The sequence below is a fragment of the Equus przewalskii genome, chromosome 29, assembly GCF_037783145.1.
Source record: "Equus przewalskii isolate Varuska chromosome 29, EquPr2, whole genome shotgun sequence".
In the NCBI taxonomy this organism is placed as follows: domain Eukaryota; kingdom Metazoa; phylum Chordata; class Mammalia; order Perissodactyla; family Equidae; genus Equus; species Equus przewalskii.
This window is the reverse complement of record NC_091859.1, coordinates 17544654-17561735: the sequence shown is the minus strand read 5'-3', so window position 1 is coordinate 17561735 and position 17082 is coordinate 17544654. Positions and strand designations below refer to the sequence as shown.

Here is a 17082-nt window from a genome sequence, read left to right as displayed (position 1 = left end):
ATGCTCATCTCCTTGTTACTAAGATATTAATACACTCAGACTAAAGCAATAAGCTCCTAACTAGTGCCCTTGATTCTAGTTTCACCACCCTGCATAGACTTGCTAAATTTGATTTTCTAACATAAAACTTTTATCATGTTATTACCTCATTTAAGTACCTTTGATAACATCCAGCTACTAGCACAGTAATTGGCACATATTAGTCACCAAATGAATGTTTACTGAACAAATGAATGAATAAATAAGTGCCCCATGGGAGACTTTCAAGTCCTTCCACAGTCAGACTTGAGGGACCCTCATTTCATCCCTTATCTCCCTTCAGTTACTACCATAAACATGAGACATTCCTGTATCGTGCAACTTCAGCGTGGCAGGTACCACGGCAGTTCTTGAATAGTCAAGGATGATAAAAGAGCTCATGGCTTCTTTGAAGGAAAGTGTCCACTCAAGTCGCATTAATTTATTTGTTGTCTCTTGCTTTCCCATTGCCCAGATTTTGATAGGGCTGTTCCGCCAGCCTAAAAACTGTCTCTCTCCTTTCACATTCTTTTCATCCCCCAAGATTCAGCTCAAATTGTTCCTTCTTCTCCATAAACAGTTACTTAACCACCCATGTGTAAAGTGATCTTTCCTTCTGACTAGCTAAGACAATTATTTTTAATTACATCATATTTTATTTTGGTTAGAAATGGTAATTATATAATGCACTATAAGTTTTCTAGTAGGATAACTCTAAAATCTTATTAAAAATATATATAGCTTATTATATAAATCTTATTAAATATACATATGCCTTATCTCCTTACTGCAATGTAAGTCCTTTGAGGTCATGCTCCTTACTTTACCCTTTTCATTTCTTGGTATCTTACAAGGGGCTAGTATGAACATTTTCTCTGTTAGTGGTTCCTCCATCAATATTTGCTGATTGATTGATTGTTTGATAGGTTTCTGGAAATTTCTGCATATTTACCAGAGAGGTATGTGCGTTGCACACACTAGTAGGTATTCAATAAATCCTGGCTTGTTGCCCCAGTGCAAACTGATTGATCAATATTACGAAAAGAATAATAACTCTCTTGACTGAAATCGACAAAAGAGATGCTCCTGAGCATTCAAGAAGAGTCAGAGAATTCAGAGACTGAATATGTCTTTGTGGTGGAAAGTCAGGTGCATATCTCCATACCTTTTCCATATTTTAATCCATGACTTGCCCTGTCCTTGTCTCTATTCTTATTTCTGCTTCATTGCTCAGAGTAAAGATTCTTCACCTGGAGTCTGTGGATCTTTAAGTCTAAGAACAGACGTCAGCAGGCCTTGGAACCCAGTAAAAGGTTATGCATGAAGAAAGTCAGGCAGTTATTTAACAAGTACAAAGTATAGGTTTAAACTCAGGCCTACCTAACTGCAAAGTCCTTGATTTTCCAATTATATTGGGTTTAGGTGATTTCTTGGATTACTAGGGAGAAAACACCGTGGGCTAAGCAAGGGATGCAGTCTGGTTACTGGACTGGAGTGTCCACAGAAAGGTTTGTGATCCCCACCACAAGAGTGGCAGCAGCAGAAGGAACAGCAAACACTGGTATATCATTTGAGATGTGTCAGACACAGTTCTAAATGCTTTATGTATTGATCCTTTTAAAACCTCACCACAAACCTAGGAAGTAGGTAGTACTATGGTTACCCTCATTTTATAGATCAAAAACCTGAGGAACAGAGACATTAAGTTACTTGTGCAGGGCACAAGGACACTGAAGAGTGGCGATGGGTCAGGGCGGGGAGTGGAGACATATGGGAAAGAAAGAAGAGGCCAAGGCAACAGATTTCTACCCAATTTTGTTTCAAGCCATCCTGCATTCAAGGCTGCCCTGAATTCCACCCCAGCCTTCTTTCTTGGCTCAAGGAGAAAATCTGTCTAGGGTAGCAAAATAAGAGCCAGGCAACCGACTCTAGCCCCTGACCTGACTTTGAAGAGTCAGTCTAAGAATAAACCAGTCACATCAGGTTTGTGAAGATAATCACTTGCTTCCAGACCTCTTTGAAAACAAAAGGGTGTCAGAAGGAGAGCTTTCAAGGCTCTGGCATTCTTCACATCCTTAATATGCAGGTACAACTTAAATCACTTGTATTTGATGTTGGTGAGAAAGAGTGACTAGCCTTGAAATGAACTTTGACAACATGTAGAATACAGTTACCCTGTTAAGTCGTAGGTTGTCAGTAGAAATCACAGTTTAAGTGGTTTTAACAGCGGATGTGGTATGTGCTCTGAATTTGAATATTTCAGATATCTATACAGCAGCCAAGGTTTCTGTGAACTCTGACCCCAAACATTCCAAGCCAGGATAAATTTCAGCAGTCTCTACACAAGCATTACTTCTAGCCTCAAAATTGTTCCACTTCCCATTAGATTACAAGGGAGCTGGCTTCTGAAGGTAGCCCCATGGCTTCTTTGTGACTTAAGTGCATATGACTTTGTTGGAACTTGGCTTCTTCTACCTAAAAGTGGATGTGACAATATATGTAACTTAACATCTGATTAAAGATATAGGTTTTAAATAAGACAATGTTTGGTAAAATCCTTGGAATTTTGGAGGTAAAGCTCTTACTAAAATTTTAAAAATGGAAATATTTGTTCCTGCACAAATTTAAAGTTTAAAAAGAATTGTAACTTGGTTATGGTTTTTAAAATAGGCTGCAAAGGCACGTTACTCAAGAATTTTGATAATTAATTTTCTGTATCCTAAGAGCTTGATCTTTCTGAAATTGTAGTGTAGTAGTGGACAACCAGATCAGGTGAGAGTAGACTTGGGTATGAGTTTCTGTTGGGCTTCTTACTGGCTCTGTAAACTTGGGCAGATCATTGGCCTTCAGTTTTCTCATTCTGTAAAATGGAAACAGTAAATATAATTTCCATTGACCAACTCAAGGGATTGCCATGATATGCATCGGAAAACAATAAAAGCTAACGTTCATGGAGAGCTTAATTTACCAGGGCCATGCTCTGAGTTACGTGCTTTATATATATTGCCTCATTTTATCTTCACACCAACATTATGAATTACATAATAATTTTTACCTATTTTACAGATATGGAAACAGACTCAGAGAAGTTAAGTAAGTGGTCTGAGTTCATACAGCTTACTGTCAGAGGAAGACCAAAAAGGCTCTGTTTGATAAAAGTAAGATGATCTACATATTGAGATAATGTCATTTTCTCCTCATGTCCTACTTCTTCTACTTTTTATTTAATACCCTTATTCCCTTCATTCTTTCTTTCTTCCTTCTTTCCTTCCTTTCTTCCTTTCTTCCTTCCTTTCCTTCTCTCTCTCTCTCTCTCAAACAATTATTGCCATTATCATCATATACACTATAATAGGATTGGGTTTTGATAAGGAGCAAAGTAGGGCTGGGCAAAACAATAATCAGGATGTAGTCCACAGCCAATGGTCCAACTGTCTTTATGTAATATTCACCAAGCGATTCTTGAGAATTAACTATATACCGTGACTGGCTGGGTACGAGGACACTACAAATATGAAGACAGTACACTTCCTCCCTTAGGGTAAGACATGTACATGAATAACCATACTATGAAGAAGAAGCCTCTGCATGTCATAAGAAAGAGAAAAATGCATGAGGAGTTCAAGAGAAAAAATTTATTCCAGGTAAGGGGATCATGGACTTTGCACCCATGTCCGGGGAAAATAATACTTGCCTCTTTCTAAATCATCAGAATAACTAGGCATGTGATTATTAAATGTCAAGGAGAGGAGGAGCGGGGTGAAATGTTAAAATTATGGAGGCTGGGCTTGGAAAACGAGGCCAAATATCATGTGATAGCACCCTGCCTCCTCCTTTAGATACTCACTCAAGAATTTAATTTCTTCAAAGCAAAAGAATATTTACTGTAGCCTTGTGGACTTCGATGGCTAGAGGAGGGAAAGCAGGAGCATGGAGGATGGGAGGGCTGTCCTCTCATGTTTCACAGATGCTGATTTCAAGTTTCCACCTGGTAACAGCCTAGGGGCCAGGGCATAAAGATACAAGTCAAAACATAGAGACACCCACAGAGAGAACTCACAGCATCCAGCACGGGAATTACAAAAACTCAAAAAAGCTTTCCAGGGGCTAAATAAATATCTTTCCTTGTATTTGCACTTTTTTTTTTTTATTTACTGAAATTTGGAAAGAGACATAGACTCTATTGCCTTTATATAAAAGTGTAGTCTATGAAAACAAATTTTTTCATATACAGGTTAGATTAAATTGTGACCAACTTCTAGTATCTATGTGTTTTATTTAAAAAAAAAGGCGGTGGACAAGAAGAAAGAGTTTGAACTATGCGTGATGAACTTGTAAATGACATGCTTTTCGTATAAAATAGAGGCTTTCTTCCAGGACACGTTAGAAATGTGTTCAGAATATATAGAAAAGCTCCACAGCCTGATACTTGAATTTGCACAAACAGCCCAAGGCAAGCGAGAATCCGAATGAGTATTTCCACAGAAGACTACTCATTTACTTTCACAGACCACATTTAAAATAACTACAGGATTAATTTCATTCCCTTTGCCAGACTTCTCCTGAAAGCAAGGAAAACCTGGCATTTCGGAAGTATAATAAATGTTACTTATAAACAAGACTGGAAAGAGTGGATAGTGGATTGGGGTTGGGGGTGGGGAAACGAACCCTTTAGTTACAATATTTTAGGGAAATAAATCGAGACAATAAAAGAAATTTCAAGTCCAGTTGCTCCACTATACGACATCAGCAGTTTAGAATCGTAAGCAGAAGCAAAAGGAATAGAGCAAATGAGGAGAAAAAATGGCCGATAAAGTTTCTGGCTCCAATACAAGAGACATATCATTACCATATGATCTAATGTGGGTGTCAGCCGGCTTGTGTTCATTGAGGGAAACTTTATTTTTTAACTGTGCTATGGAGTAGAAGCAGGAGGTTTTCAACCTAGTGACAGTCACAGAGCAGCACCTACCCCCTCCTCCTTTCCACACCTGCAAACTCTTTTGCTTGCGCTGAAAATTTAGTGTAATTACATCTCAGCTTTGAGGGCTCCTGTGGCAAATCCCCGGATTAAAAGGTATGGTTTTCAATAATTGTCCTGAACTCTGCTACAGACTAATAAAACTTCGATCCAGTTGAGAGAAAAAGGAATTGCTTGGTGAGAAAAAGAAAAGAGAAAAGAATTGTGCTAAACTTTTAATAATGTTTCTGCAGCATTTTAAACAAGTCTTGCTTGAAAACAGAAGTTAAATATTTGGTAAAATGGTTGAAGGCATTGTTTTAGTTCTTTCTCTCTTTTCTTGCAAAGATGTTTATTAAAAAAACTAGAACCTAACACCATGGATATCTATATTGATATATTTTGTATTTGTACTAATGAAATGTTCAGCTCTTTATAGGAAGTGTTTACAGAAAAGTATTCTAGACTAGCATACTGTTTGTAGCTGGTTTATATATTTAAGGATTTACTCCCCTCCTGAATTCTTGTGTATTTTAAGAACTTTTAAAACCTCAGGGAAGTGAACTCTGGTGATTAGCTGTAGAACTCTAATATATATTTCTACAACTAGAAAAGAATATAAATTATCACCAGAGAGGTAAAAATAAACATTCAAAATATTTATGTTGATTATTCAAGACCTAAAATAATCGCAGAGTTGGCTACATAATTCCTTAAATGTAAAGAAGAGACCATGTCAGTATTTCCAATGCAAATAAAATTTTATTATAAGATACATTCACTATAAAATGAGGGTAGAGGTTATTTTTCTTTCTAATTTCAGAACAGGGTAACGTGATGACCTCTGGTTAAGTGGGCTCCCAATTTAAATACCTGTGGCTTTTTCTTCCTATTACTGTTTTGACCAGAAAAAGAGCCAAATGCCTCCTATAGTACCCCTTATGTATAGATAAATCCTGCTTTTATTGTTTATTTTTAAATTATTTCTACTATTATTGAGGTTCTTAATTTACCTCGTGCTGGGGATTTTAATTTTGCTCTGCATTTATAGCTTTGCTTATCTCCTGAGGGTTAAATTTTGACTTTGAAAGTCACACCAAGGGCATAAATGGCATCACACAAAAGTTGATCTGAACGATATAGTTAATTTAATGGGCTGAAGAAGTTTAAGAAAGCAGAAATTATTACTTTTGATAAAACTCTTATAAATTATGGCAATGAGCTTTAGTGGAGTAGTGACATTCTTCTTCGCAATTAGCATTTAGGAAAGAGCATGCATTCTGAGAATACTTAAAACAGTTTCAATGAAATTTAAAAAGTATATTATCTCAGTAATAGTCTCCTTGGTTCCTACATGGGCAACTGCTGTGTTTTTTTAAAATTTTTTCTGATTTATTAAGGAAGGAAGGAAATGATTAAATAAATCATTAGTATCAACAGCCCACACTCATTGTTTTAAGATGCTGAGTCTTCAAGTATCCTGACAGTAACTTAAAATAAGCTGTTTCATGGGGAATTTGTATGAAGTTTCTGGACATTTTATTATTCTTCCCCAGGACATTCAGGATTAAAATGCACACACACACACACAGAAAAGTGATATAAAATAAGTAATGGAAGCTATAAGCTGCCTGTTGGCATTCAGTTTCAACCAAAAAGAATATTGTATGGAGAATTTGCACCATTTAAACAAGAGCAAACAAATGTAAACGATAATTTTCCTCTGAGCTAACACTCAGTATTTCCTTTTTTGGGTTAGTGAAACAACCAGGCATTTTCTGCTCTGGAGAAAAGATCAAAAAGTGACATTTGCATTAATTCTCGTTGCTATTTATTAAATCTGCAATGACTATGCTTCGTTTTTCTTCTAAAACATTAAATATGCAAGGCTAGCAAATCTGTGGTAAACCGTAAACATTGCATTTTAATGTGAAACAGGCAGAAAACCCCTCCCTTACATGCCCTGCGAGGGAACACTGCCAAAACAATAGGCTCTCCTTTAAAGGACAATGCAGTGACTGAATGGGAAGGGGCTCCAAGAGAAAACTTGATCCTGAATTTAAAGGAGCGGTGTGAATAATAACCTTTGTAGCATTTTTTCCATGAAAACCCAAAGGCCTGTATTGTCTATGATCTGCCTTAGACAATCTTCATTGATAGATAAGAATAAAGGTATGAGAAACTGAAAAATATTTGTTTCCTCTCTAGTGGATCTAGGCAAACATTTCTAGAAAGTACATTAGGGTTAGGGCATACAAAATTTTTTTCTTTCTTTCTTTCTTTTTTTTCGCACATGCTATAATTGGATAATGACTCCTAACAGTTCTTTAATTGTAGTTATGAATGTGCAACTTTAATAAAGATTCTTATAAGTGTCCAATTCAAGGTAGAGATGCTGAGACTAAAGATAACATCTGCAATATGTTTTGGAAATACTTAGAACAGTTTCAAAGGGCTTTTAAAATATATCAGCTCAAAAACAGACCACCGTTCTCTACATGATCAAGCACTTTTTGTTATTCAGATTCATTGAGATTTAGTTATTCAGATTTGTTTAGTTCGCTTCAGCCAACTCAACAGTCAACTCAACAACATAGATATATGTAAGTGCTTATGGAACAAATGGATAAATACTGTCTCTATTTGTTGAAACTGTACTTTTTTGTTTGTTTACAAAATAGCCCTATTGATAAAACCATATAACATATAAGTCATATAAAAATCAGGATTTTCCATATGTGTTGATCGGTTTATTAAAAATTGTCAGTTTGAGAAACTGGCCAATTGATTTATTTTTAAAAGTGAATCTTGGTTATACCAAGCTGAGGTTTTCAATTTGATGTCTTTCTCATACTAGAAATTTGATAATGGAAAAAGATAATTTTGTATTTTAAAAAATCAGACTGGTTGCTTGGAAAAAATTGAATAACTTGTATTGTTAATAAATCGGTGGTCAATTGAGTCATTTGTGTGCAAAATATTGTGAAAGGCCCAGGGGTACAGAACAAAGAATAATAAGACACGCCCTGAGGGAGTACATCTTCTAGTGGAGGGGACAGAGCACGCACGCAAAACAAATTATAATAAAATGTGATAAGTTCTTTAAAAGAGGTAAGAGCAACGTACTTTGGGAGCACAGAAGAGGGAGAAAGCAGGTCCTACCTGGATGAGCCAGGGAACACACAAGAAAAGCCCATTCGCTCATATAACCTTTACAGCACTCTTACAAGGTAGGTATTTTAAATGGGAATCAGCTTTGAGTATCAGAATTGAGGTGGGGACTGGGAGTGGAGAGAAAATGGAGAGAAATGTGGCTTGAGATAGCAGTTGGTAGCAAATTATGAGTGGTTTTACATGCGACAAAGGGGATGTGGACCTTATTGGCAAGCCATGATAAGTCAACCAAAGGTTTGCAGTAGAAGGTTAATACAATGAAATTTAATCTTTAGAAGATAACTTGGGCAGCAGTGTGGAAGATGGCCTGGAGTAGAGGAAATATTCAAGTCAGGGACCTGTTGGAAGCTCTTGCCATAGTTCCGGGAGTGATGAGAATGGCTTGGCCCAGGATAAATACAGTAGGATGGGGAAAAGAGATTGGCTTCCAGAGATATTTCTGAAGCGGGAATTGGAGATCTCTAATGTGTATAGACCAAACTTTATTTGACTATGGCATGGCTTGTGCAGTGAAAATTCCAACAAGATTTATCTTCGTGACAATTTTGCAAATGACATAAACATACAATATATCATCTTAATTCAGACTCAAAATTCCATACAAGCAAATTTAAATAATATTCAGATGTCTTTTCATAAGCAAATAGATGTGCGAGATAGTCTATAATGTACCTTATCACCTTCGAATATGTTTTTAGTGCTCTGCTTCCTAACGATAAATGAAATATTATTTTTTATGCTTTTCTCTATGTTCACTCTACTGTGGGGTGTTATCTAAGAAATGACCCACAGACCAGGCAGTGCTACTCTTCTAAACCTTTTGTTTGTTTCCTAGGTTCCTTGGTTGTGAAAATACATGAGATAAATCATGAAGGCAACTATCATTTTCCTTCTGCTTGCACAAGTTTCCTGGGCTGGACCATTTCAACAGAGAGGCTTATTTGACTTCATGCTAGAAGATGAGGCTTCTGGGATTGGCCCAGAAGATCGCATTCATGAAGTTCTAGACTTAGAGCCTCTGGGACCAGTGTGTCCTTTCCGCTGTCAGTGCCATCTTCGAGTTGTCCAATGTTCTGATTTGGGTGAGTGGAGTGCAGGCTCTCTTTACCTACCTTGTTTGTTTTATTTATGGGAATGGCTTCCCTGAGGATTTAGCATTTTCCCTTTTAGTCTCTGCAATTCCAAATGTGAGAGACAGTGCCACCTAATGAGGAGTGAAGGAAGCAGAGTAGGAGAGAGAGAAGTGGCTTTGAGGTTGAGACCTTTTTTTCTGTCTTTTTAAAGTCAGGGCTCCATCACATTGCAATCTTGGACACGTCATTTTTTAAAAGAAATCTTTCTGAGTTTCATGGCTCCCTTCTGTCAAATAAAATTTTGAACAAAACAATGTCTTATATTCTAGGATTGCAGAGTGACAGTTTATTTTAATTCCGTGATTTGCTTTCATGAAATCTCAGTTATTAAGAAAACCTGGTCATATCTCTCTACTCTTGGCTTAGGCCAGATAACAGAGTTTGAACATTACTAAATTCTAAAATATGCAGAGTTATCAGAAACAAAGCAAGTAAATTTTAGAGCAAAAAATTATCTTTCGAATCCCAAAATACTCCTGTAATCTCTGGGTGTTAGTTTTGTCTGTACTTTGGAATTTTATAATCCAGTTGTTTATATTCTTTAGAAAGTTTCAAAGGAAATCTTTATAACTAAGTGTGGTGTAAATATTCGTTATAATCACAGAGCATATATCTTTAGCCTAACACTGTAAATACACTTTGATTTATTATCTTTCAAGAAAAATTTGGCCTGGGAATTCCAAGAGCAATACACTTAGAAGATAAATCTCCAGAAAGTTTGAAGCCCCAGCAGATGGGCCAAAGGGGAATGAATCTTGTTTACATGGCAGCTGATTCACATTCCTCTTTTCTTCTGGTACATTTTCTTATTGGAAAGAAGAAAGAAAAAAACTTCACAGAATGATTCTGCGATGTGCATTTCCTTATGGAAGAAACCCAACAGAGTAGTAGGACACTTCTTTTAGAGGCCCTATATTTATTCAGAACATGCTTTCTAGCAGTATTTTGCAAGAAAAATTGCCACTAACTTTTGTGGTTAGAGTAAACTATACACAGGAACCCAGGAGAACAGAAAATATTTTGAATAGTGACAACTGTGAAACAAACAGTTTGAGATAGCTTCTTCAGTGCTGACATATATTATATAGCCATTTAAAACCCAAATAAAAAGTGTATAGAAAGTCTTTCAAAAGACTGCAGGATAATTCCACTAGATTCATTCATTCATTCATTCATTTAGCAAATATATTTAGAGCCCATATTGGGTCAGATCTGCTCTAGGCCCTGGAGAGAAAGGGATGTGGAAGACAAATATGGTCCTTGTTCTTATGGCTCTTATAGTCTACTGGTGGTGATTATGCTTTTCTGAATTGTATATTTGCTACAGGGGAGATTAGATTACTATCATACTCTACAGAATATGTGTGTGTGTGTGTGTGTGTGTGTTTCAGGAAGATTGTCCCTGTGCTAACATCTGTTGCCAATCTTCCTCTTTTTGCTTGAGGAAGATGGTCCCTGAGTCAACATCCTTGCCAATCTTCCTTTACTTTGTATATGGGATGCCACCACAGCATGGCTTGATGAGTAATGTGCAGGTCCAAGCCAGGATCCAAACCAATGAACCCCGAGCCTGCCAAAGCAGAGCACGTGAACTTCACCACTATGCCACTGGGCCGACCCATCTACAGAAATCTTTCATAAGCACCTAGGGATTACCTGCATTATTGGTTTACGCAGAAAAATAATGAGGTTGAAATATCTGAACAAAGCAATCAACACATGATGGATATACTAGTGGCAACATTTTCAAGTTACTAAAATGACTGAGTTCTTAAGAAATGTGATGCAAGTTAAATCTCTTTGCCTCTCAGAACAAGGTTAAAGGATTCGCGGTTACTCTCACTACATACATTATCAACAATGAACGGTTGATAATTTTTAAGGGAGGAAGACTTGTCCAGTCACTTGACTGAAGTTTCATTTTTCCATAAATATAGTTTTTCTTTTCTTGCATGATAAATAGTTCATAAAGCTTGACTTTGGTGAAAGCATTGGGACAATTTTTCCCCCAAGCCTATTGATCAAACTAGACCGAAAAATGTAGTCTTAGAAAAATATCGTGTTCATTGACTTGGCTGTCTCATGAGACAGTTTTGTCATTGTCCTTCTTATGGTTTTGTTTTGTTTATTTTGTGTTGTTTTAGATGAGAAAGTTTTCTAGTTGTTATCTTTTCTCTAGGAGCCCAGAGTGTACATCCTTCCTTTATTGCACATAGGCTTATTGACCCTTATATACAAAAGAGGTAGCTAAGATTGTAGTAATTCATTTCAGGGAACCATATTTAACTGAAACAACTGAGTTCCAATGAGCAATGGGCTCATCCAACTTATTTTTGTTTTCAGTAATTCACAGATGCATGTTTAAATATGTTGTCAAAAATTTTGATCAGATACTTCTAAAACAGAAAACATGTTTCTTAAAGGAAAGAGCAATCCACTTGCCTTTAAAGAAATCACTTTAGGGGGCCGGCCCAGTGGCGTAGAGGTTAAGTTTGCACGTTCTGCTTCTCAGCGGCCTCGGAGTTCGCCGGTTCGGATCCTGGTTGTGGACACAGCACTGCTTGGCAAAAAAAGCCATGCTGTGGTAGGTGTCCCATGTATAAAGTAGAGGAAGATGGGCATGGGTGTTAGCTTAGGGCCAGTCTTCCTCAGCAAAAAGAGGAGGATTGGCAGTAGTTAGCTCAGGGCTAATCTTCCCCAAAAAAGAAAAAAAAAAAAGAAGAAATCACTTTATTCACATTTTTAACTACTATCTAACTCACTTTATGATCTTGGCAAACTGTTCAGAGCCATGACATCTTCATCTGCAGAAAAATCATGGTCAGTCTCAGAGATCCTGAGTTACCTGCATGTGTGAGTTACCTGGCTCATAATAGAGGTTCAATACATTTTGTTAAATATATTATGATTATGCAGAGTTAAAGAGGGAAGAAAAGTAGAAAAAACGCAAAAGCAAGGAAGAAGAAATGAACAACCTCACTCATAATAAAGACAATGCTGTTGATTTTATTTTAAGTTCTCTAAAAATCTGAACATGAAGCTTGAATTATCATAATAAAGAAAAAGTGCAATGCACTTTGGGATGAGAAATGTGAATGCCTATCTGTATCAAAGGCTAATGCTTTCTTAAGGATTATCCCTGCCAGAACTTTTAATGAGCTGAGAGGAGGTCTAGTGTTGAAGGACAAGGGTGCTTTGTATCTCATTACCTAAACAATATTTAATATAAATAAACATTTCTCATTAAAATATTTGACTATTTTTGCCACTAAGAGGTATGTCTGATAAAGTTAAACAACATCAAGTTTTTAAACAATTTTTTCAAAGCTAAGATGTAAAAACTGTGAAATTAAAATTGGATAATTAGTTCATGGGAAAACTTGGGTGTTGAAGAAAATACATTGACCTTTTCAGTCCCTGGTTCTAATTTATCAGAATAAAATTATAATATGTTTTTCTAGAGCCTGGGGAATTGAAAGAGTAAACGTATATTTTAGCCTGTCAAAGGAAGTAATGAATTCTCCATAGATATTGCAAATTGTTTGGCTGAACTTGATGTAATTTAGCTTGTAATTTGAACCAGAATTATACGAGACCAATATCTTCTCCTCTTTCTTTATCTATCCTCTTAAGACATAAAACAAGTCACTCAATTATAGTATTGATTAAAAACGACAATAAAAAATAAACATAAGTTTAGCAAATTCAGAAATCTAGGAGTTACTTAAAATAATAAACCTACAATGTAACTCATTCTTGTCAGATCTTTAAAAAATGTTTTAATATTGATCTTGTGATTGGATGCTTTGTTTTATGTACTTAGTATCTTGAAGGAAGATGGTTTCCCTTCCTTGTGTGCTCTCTGGCTCAGCCATTCATTTTTGGATTAAAGGCCGCCAGATAGCATTCTTAGCTATTGACATTATTTGGCATCTCATTGCTGAAAAACAGATCAGCTCTGACAGGTGAAAAAAGCATAAGCATTACTTTTTATTATTCTTCCAAATAAAAGTAATAGTTATTGACAGATTTCTTATAAACAAGTCTCAAAAGAATTGAAATACCTTTTAAAATAATTTAATAGTGGAAATAACTTGGCTTGTACAGTTCAACACCTCTGAACTCAAGTCCTGCTTTACCAATTACTACCTGTAACTTTGAACCTTTCCAAATCTGTTTCCTCATTTGGTAAATGAGAATATATCTTACTTAATTAGATAAGAATATAAAATATTTATCATAGTAACTGTTACACTCAGTTTACCATTTCAGACAAAGTCAGCTAATAACATGAGGTTCTTTCTGATGTTTTCCTTTATTTTTCTTTGAAACTGAGAACCTCTAATAAGTACATGGCTTGTCAAGTTGGATCTGAAATAACACCTTCTTTCCCTTTCCCCCTAAAGAAAGACACATCACCTCTGAATGTAAATAGACAAGAATTAGAAAATTGTACAATTATCAAGCAATTCAGCGTTCTCCAAACACTATTCCTTTGAACAAAATGGGTTTGTCTGAGTGGAGCACAATGAAGCATTTGTAATCATTTTTTATTAAATGATTTTTTATAAAACGATTTTATAATCATAAATGATTCCCAACCCATGTATTTAGCCCTCTAGAGATGATGCCAGAAGATGGAATGTTTTATTTTGCTGTTTTAAAGCATTACAAATAGCTAATGGTTCTTACAATGTACTTCATATTGCAAAGGATATTTTAATTTTTAAAAATCCCAGGAAACAATTGCAACTCTTTAAATTGCACAGATTTCATTTTCTTCTTTTTTAATCATTTTGTCTCAACTGGTGAAAATTTTGTCAGTGGTGACCCTTTGGAACATAGTATGCCACAACTTGTCTCCTGTCTGGAGAAATTGGCTGTCCAGAAGCAAATCTTATAAATGAAGTAAATGCACTCTTCGACTTCTTCCATGAAATCAACCCAGAAGAATAAATTAGGCCTGTTTTATAGAGGGCAGAGAGAATGCTGGAAGCGTCGTTGCTTTCATAGCTCAGGTCTGGCAGCAGCAGGGACATGGGGTGACCCTCATTCAGAGTTTCAGATGCATCAAAAGTGAGTCTCCAAGATGTAGTACAAGAAGCAGGCCATGCACACAGCATGCCCAGTGGGTTGTCTAAATTAGTGTTGGCTAGGGGTGGGGTATGACAGATCCTCAGATGTGGCAAGGGTAATGTTTCAGTGTGACTCAGATAACCAAGGCTACTGACTCAAGGGGTTAAAGATGAGCAGGAAGAAGAGAGGAGTCAGAGGAGGCCAAGGAAGCGTCTGTCTCCTTGACCTAACTGAGAACTGACATATCTCTGGTTTCCTTCTCAGTCCCAGGGCTGGAGAGAGAGGCAGCTGTGTGGGATCAAGGCATTTGGTTAGACTGCAGCTGTGATGCATTCCTCTCTGGATGATCATCCTGGCTCTCCAGAGGACAGGGTGGGAAGAGCTTAGCTGGGATATCCACTCCCTGGGTAAACAAGGAAATGCAGAAGACCCTCTCTTCTTAACTTTTCTCCTTCAAAAGAGTAGCAAGAATATTATATATTTCCTTGAAAATAAGGATAAAGGAGAATTAAACCAGTTTGCAATCCAGTCTTAATACAAGACGAAAGCCCTGTAGTGACTATACTCTTAACACTCAAGACTCAATTAACCCTCGACTTAGTCTGCAGATTTCTTAGAGGCAACTTCAGCAGCTTGTCTACTTCTGTGCTTTCTCTGTGACCTACATTTGCCTTGATTATTCTATAATAATCAATTTTATATACATATATTTATTTTTTCAATATCTTTAATTACCTATTTAAGCATCTCCTCTCTCTATCAGAAGGGAAACATGCTGATAATTTATCCTTGTAGACCCTCTACTCAACAAAATGCCTATACTTGGTAGGCTCTCAAACATCAATAAATGCTTGATGAATGAATAAATGAACTTATTCATGGCTTAGGGCTTGGATGAGTGCATAATTCTACAATGTCCTAGATTCTATCAAGCTGGGAACAGGAAAGAACATGGCTGACTGGGAATTAGGAGTCAGGGAGCTGTGGGGCACGCTTTCCTTTTCCCTTTGAGGATGACCATAGAACCAGAAAGCTCAAACCTTCCTGACTTTATTTGGAAAAAGAACGGAATTAAAGGGGCAATCTTCTATATATCTGAAATCTAATCCAACTGCCATCACAGTCAAATTGCCATTTTTAAGAGGAAAACTTGCATGCCTTGAGCAGAAGAGTTTTGTTTTTTTTGTTTTTTTTGAGGAAGATTCTTCCTGAGCTAACATCCATTGCCAATCCTCCTCTTGTTTTGCTTGAGGAAGATTAGCCCTGAGCTAATCTCTGTGCCAATCTTCCTCTATTTCTTTTGTGTGTGAGACAGCTCCACAGCATGGCTGGTGAGTGGAGTAGGTCTGTGCCCAGGATCTGAACCCACAAACCTGGGCCACGGACCAAAGTTCAGCGTGTGGAACTTTAACCACTCAGCCGTGGGGCTGGGGCCCAGAAAAGTTTCTTAATGGAGCTGGGACATATTATTTTGGTCTTGTGCCAAATATTGAAGTGTATCACCACTGTCCTACTTATTAAATTGAAGACAGGATTATAAAAAATATTGTTGGAAGTCAACAAGGGTAAATCTTATTTGGACCCCTGCCACAGGACAGAAAAGAAAAAAAAGGATGATGTTTTAGGACTGGCCTTTGTCCAACATGATGTTTACCAGATTGCTGACATTTGCTAGCAGGACAATGGTATTCATCACTGGGACAACTAGCGGGGGAAAAAGCACAATTCTTATTAGCCTTTACTTCAGAAATGATTTTCTGGTAACATCTTAAGTAGAGTTTTACTTATTTTAATAAATAACGCCATTTTTAAAAATATGAAATTCCTCTTACAGAATTTGGGAGAGCAAATAAATAATTCAGACTAGCCTTGGAAATAATTGCATTTTAATGGAAAATTTAGAATTATATTAAAGGATGCTTATTAAAAATAATTAAATTTAGGAAACCACTCTGCTCCTGTTACTATTGCTGAATAAATATTACCTCAAAACTTGGCGATTTAAAAAAATAATTTTATTTTCCTCATGATTTGAGGTACAGGAGATTTGAGCAGGGCTCAGACAGGCTGTTCTCAATTGGGGTCTCTCATGAATTTGCAGTCAGGGGTCAGCTGAGGCAGTGGTCTCTGGGTTGGCTAGCCTAGGTCAGTCACCTAAGATGGCTCACTCTCATGACTGACGATTGATGCCGCTGTCACCTGCAAGCTCAGTCGTTCTGTCATCTGGAGTGCCTCAGGTGGCCTCTCCAGCATGGCGTTCCCAGCATAGACAGACTTCTTACCCCTGGGGCCCCCAGAGCAAGCTTCCCAGAAGAACTGGCTAGCAGCTGTACAACCTTTACTGACCTTTCCAAAGTTATGCTGTGTCACTTCCACCACATTCCATTAGTTCATAGAGGCATCAAAAGGCCATGCCAGATTCAAAAGAAGAGGAATTTGAATCCATCTTTTGATAAGGTTGCGACAAGTTTGTATTGAAGAGAGCATATACGGTGGGAGATATAATGAATGCCATGTTTGGGAAATGCAATTATCTACACACTCAGATTTATGTACATTTCTAATGAGAAGTACGAGCACAAATTATGTATTATATATGGAAAGTCCACAGATATTACATGTCCTTGTGAAGGTCATTATTTAAAAATTGCAAACTATTTAGAGGTCAAATCAATTGTATTCAAATCAATTGTATTCAAATCAACTTACAAGTCTACTTCA

At 36.9% G+C, this 17082-nt stretch overlaps 1 protein-coding gene across 2 annotated transcripts in view; it reads left to right on the top strand.

Annotated features, from left to right (window-relative positions):
* The first annotated feature begins 3884 nt into the window (after positions 1-3884).
* The window catches only part of DCN (decorin), a 38163-nt gene continuing 24965 nt past the window's right edge, over positions 3885-17082 (top strand). Inside the window, exons 1-2 of one of the 2 annotated variants that reach the window (XM_070599857.1) lie at positions 3885-5095; positions 8988-9234. In XM_070599857.1, the coding sequence (XP_070455958.1) occupies positions 9021-9234 (214 nt within the window). In that variant the 5' untranslated portion in view covers positions 3885-5095; positions 8988-9020. Of the gene's footprint in view, positions 5096-6975; positions 8209-8987; positions 9235-17082 lie in introns of those variants that run through there. The other variant, XM_070599858.1, reaches the window with a different exon arrangement.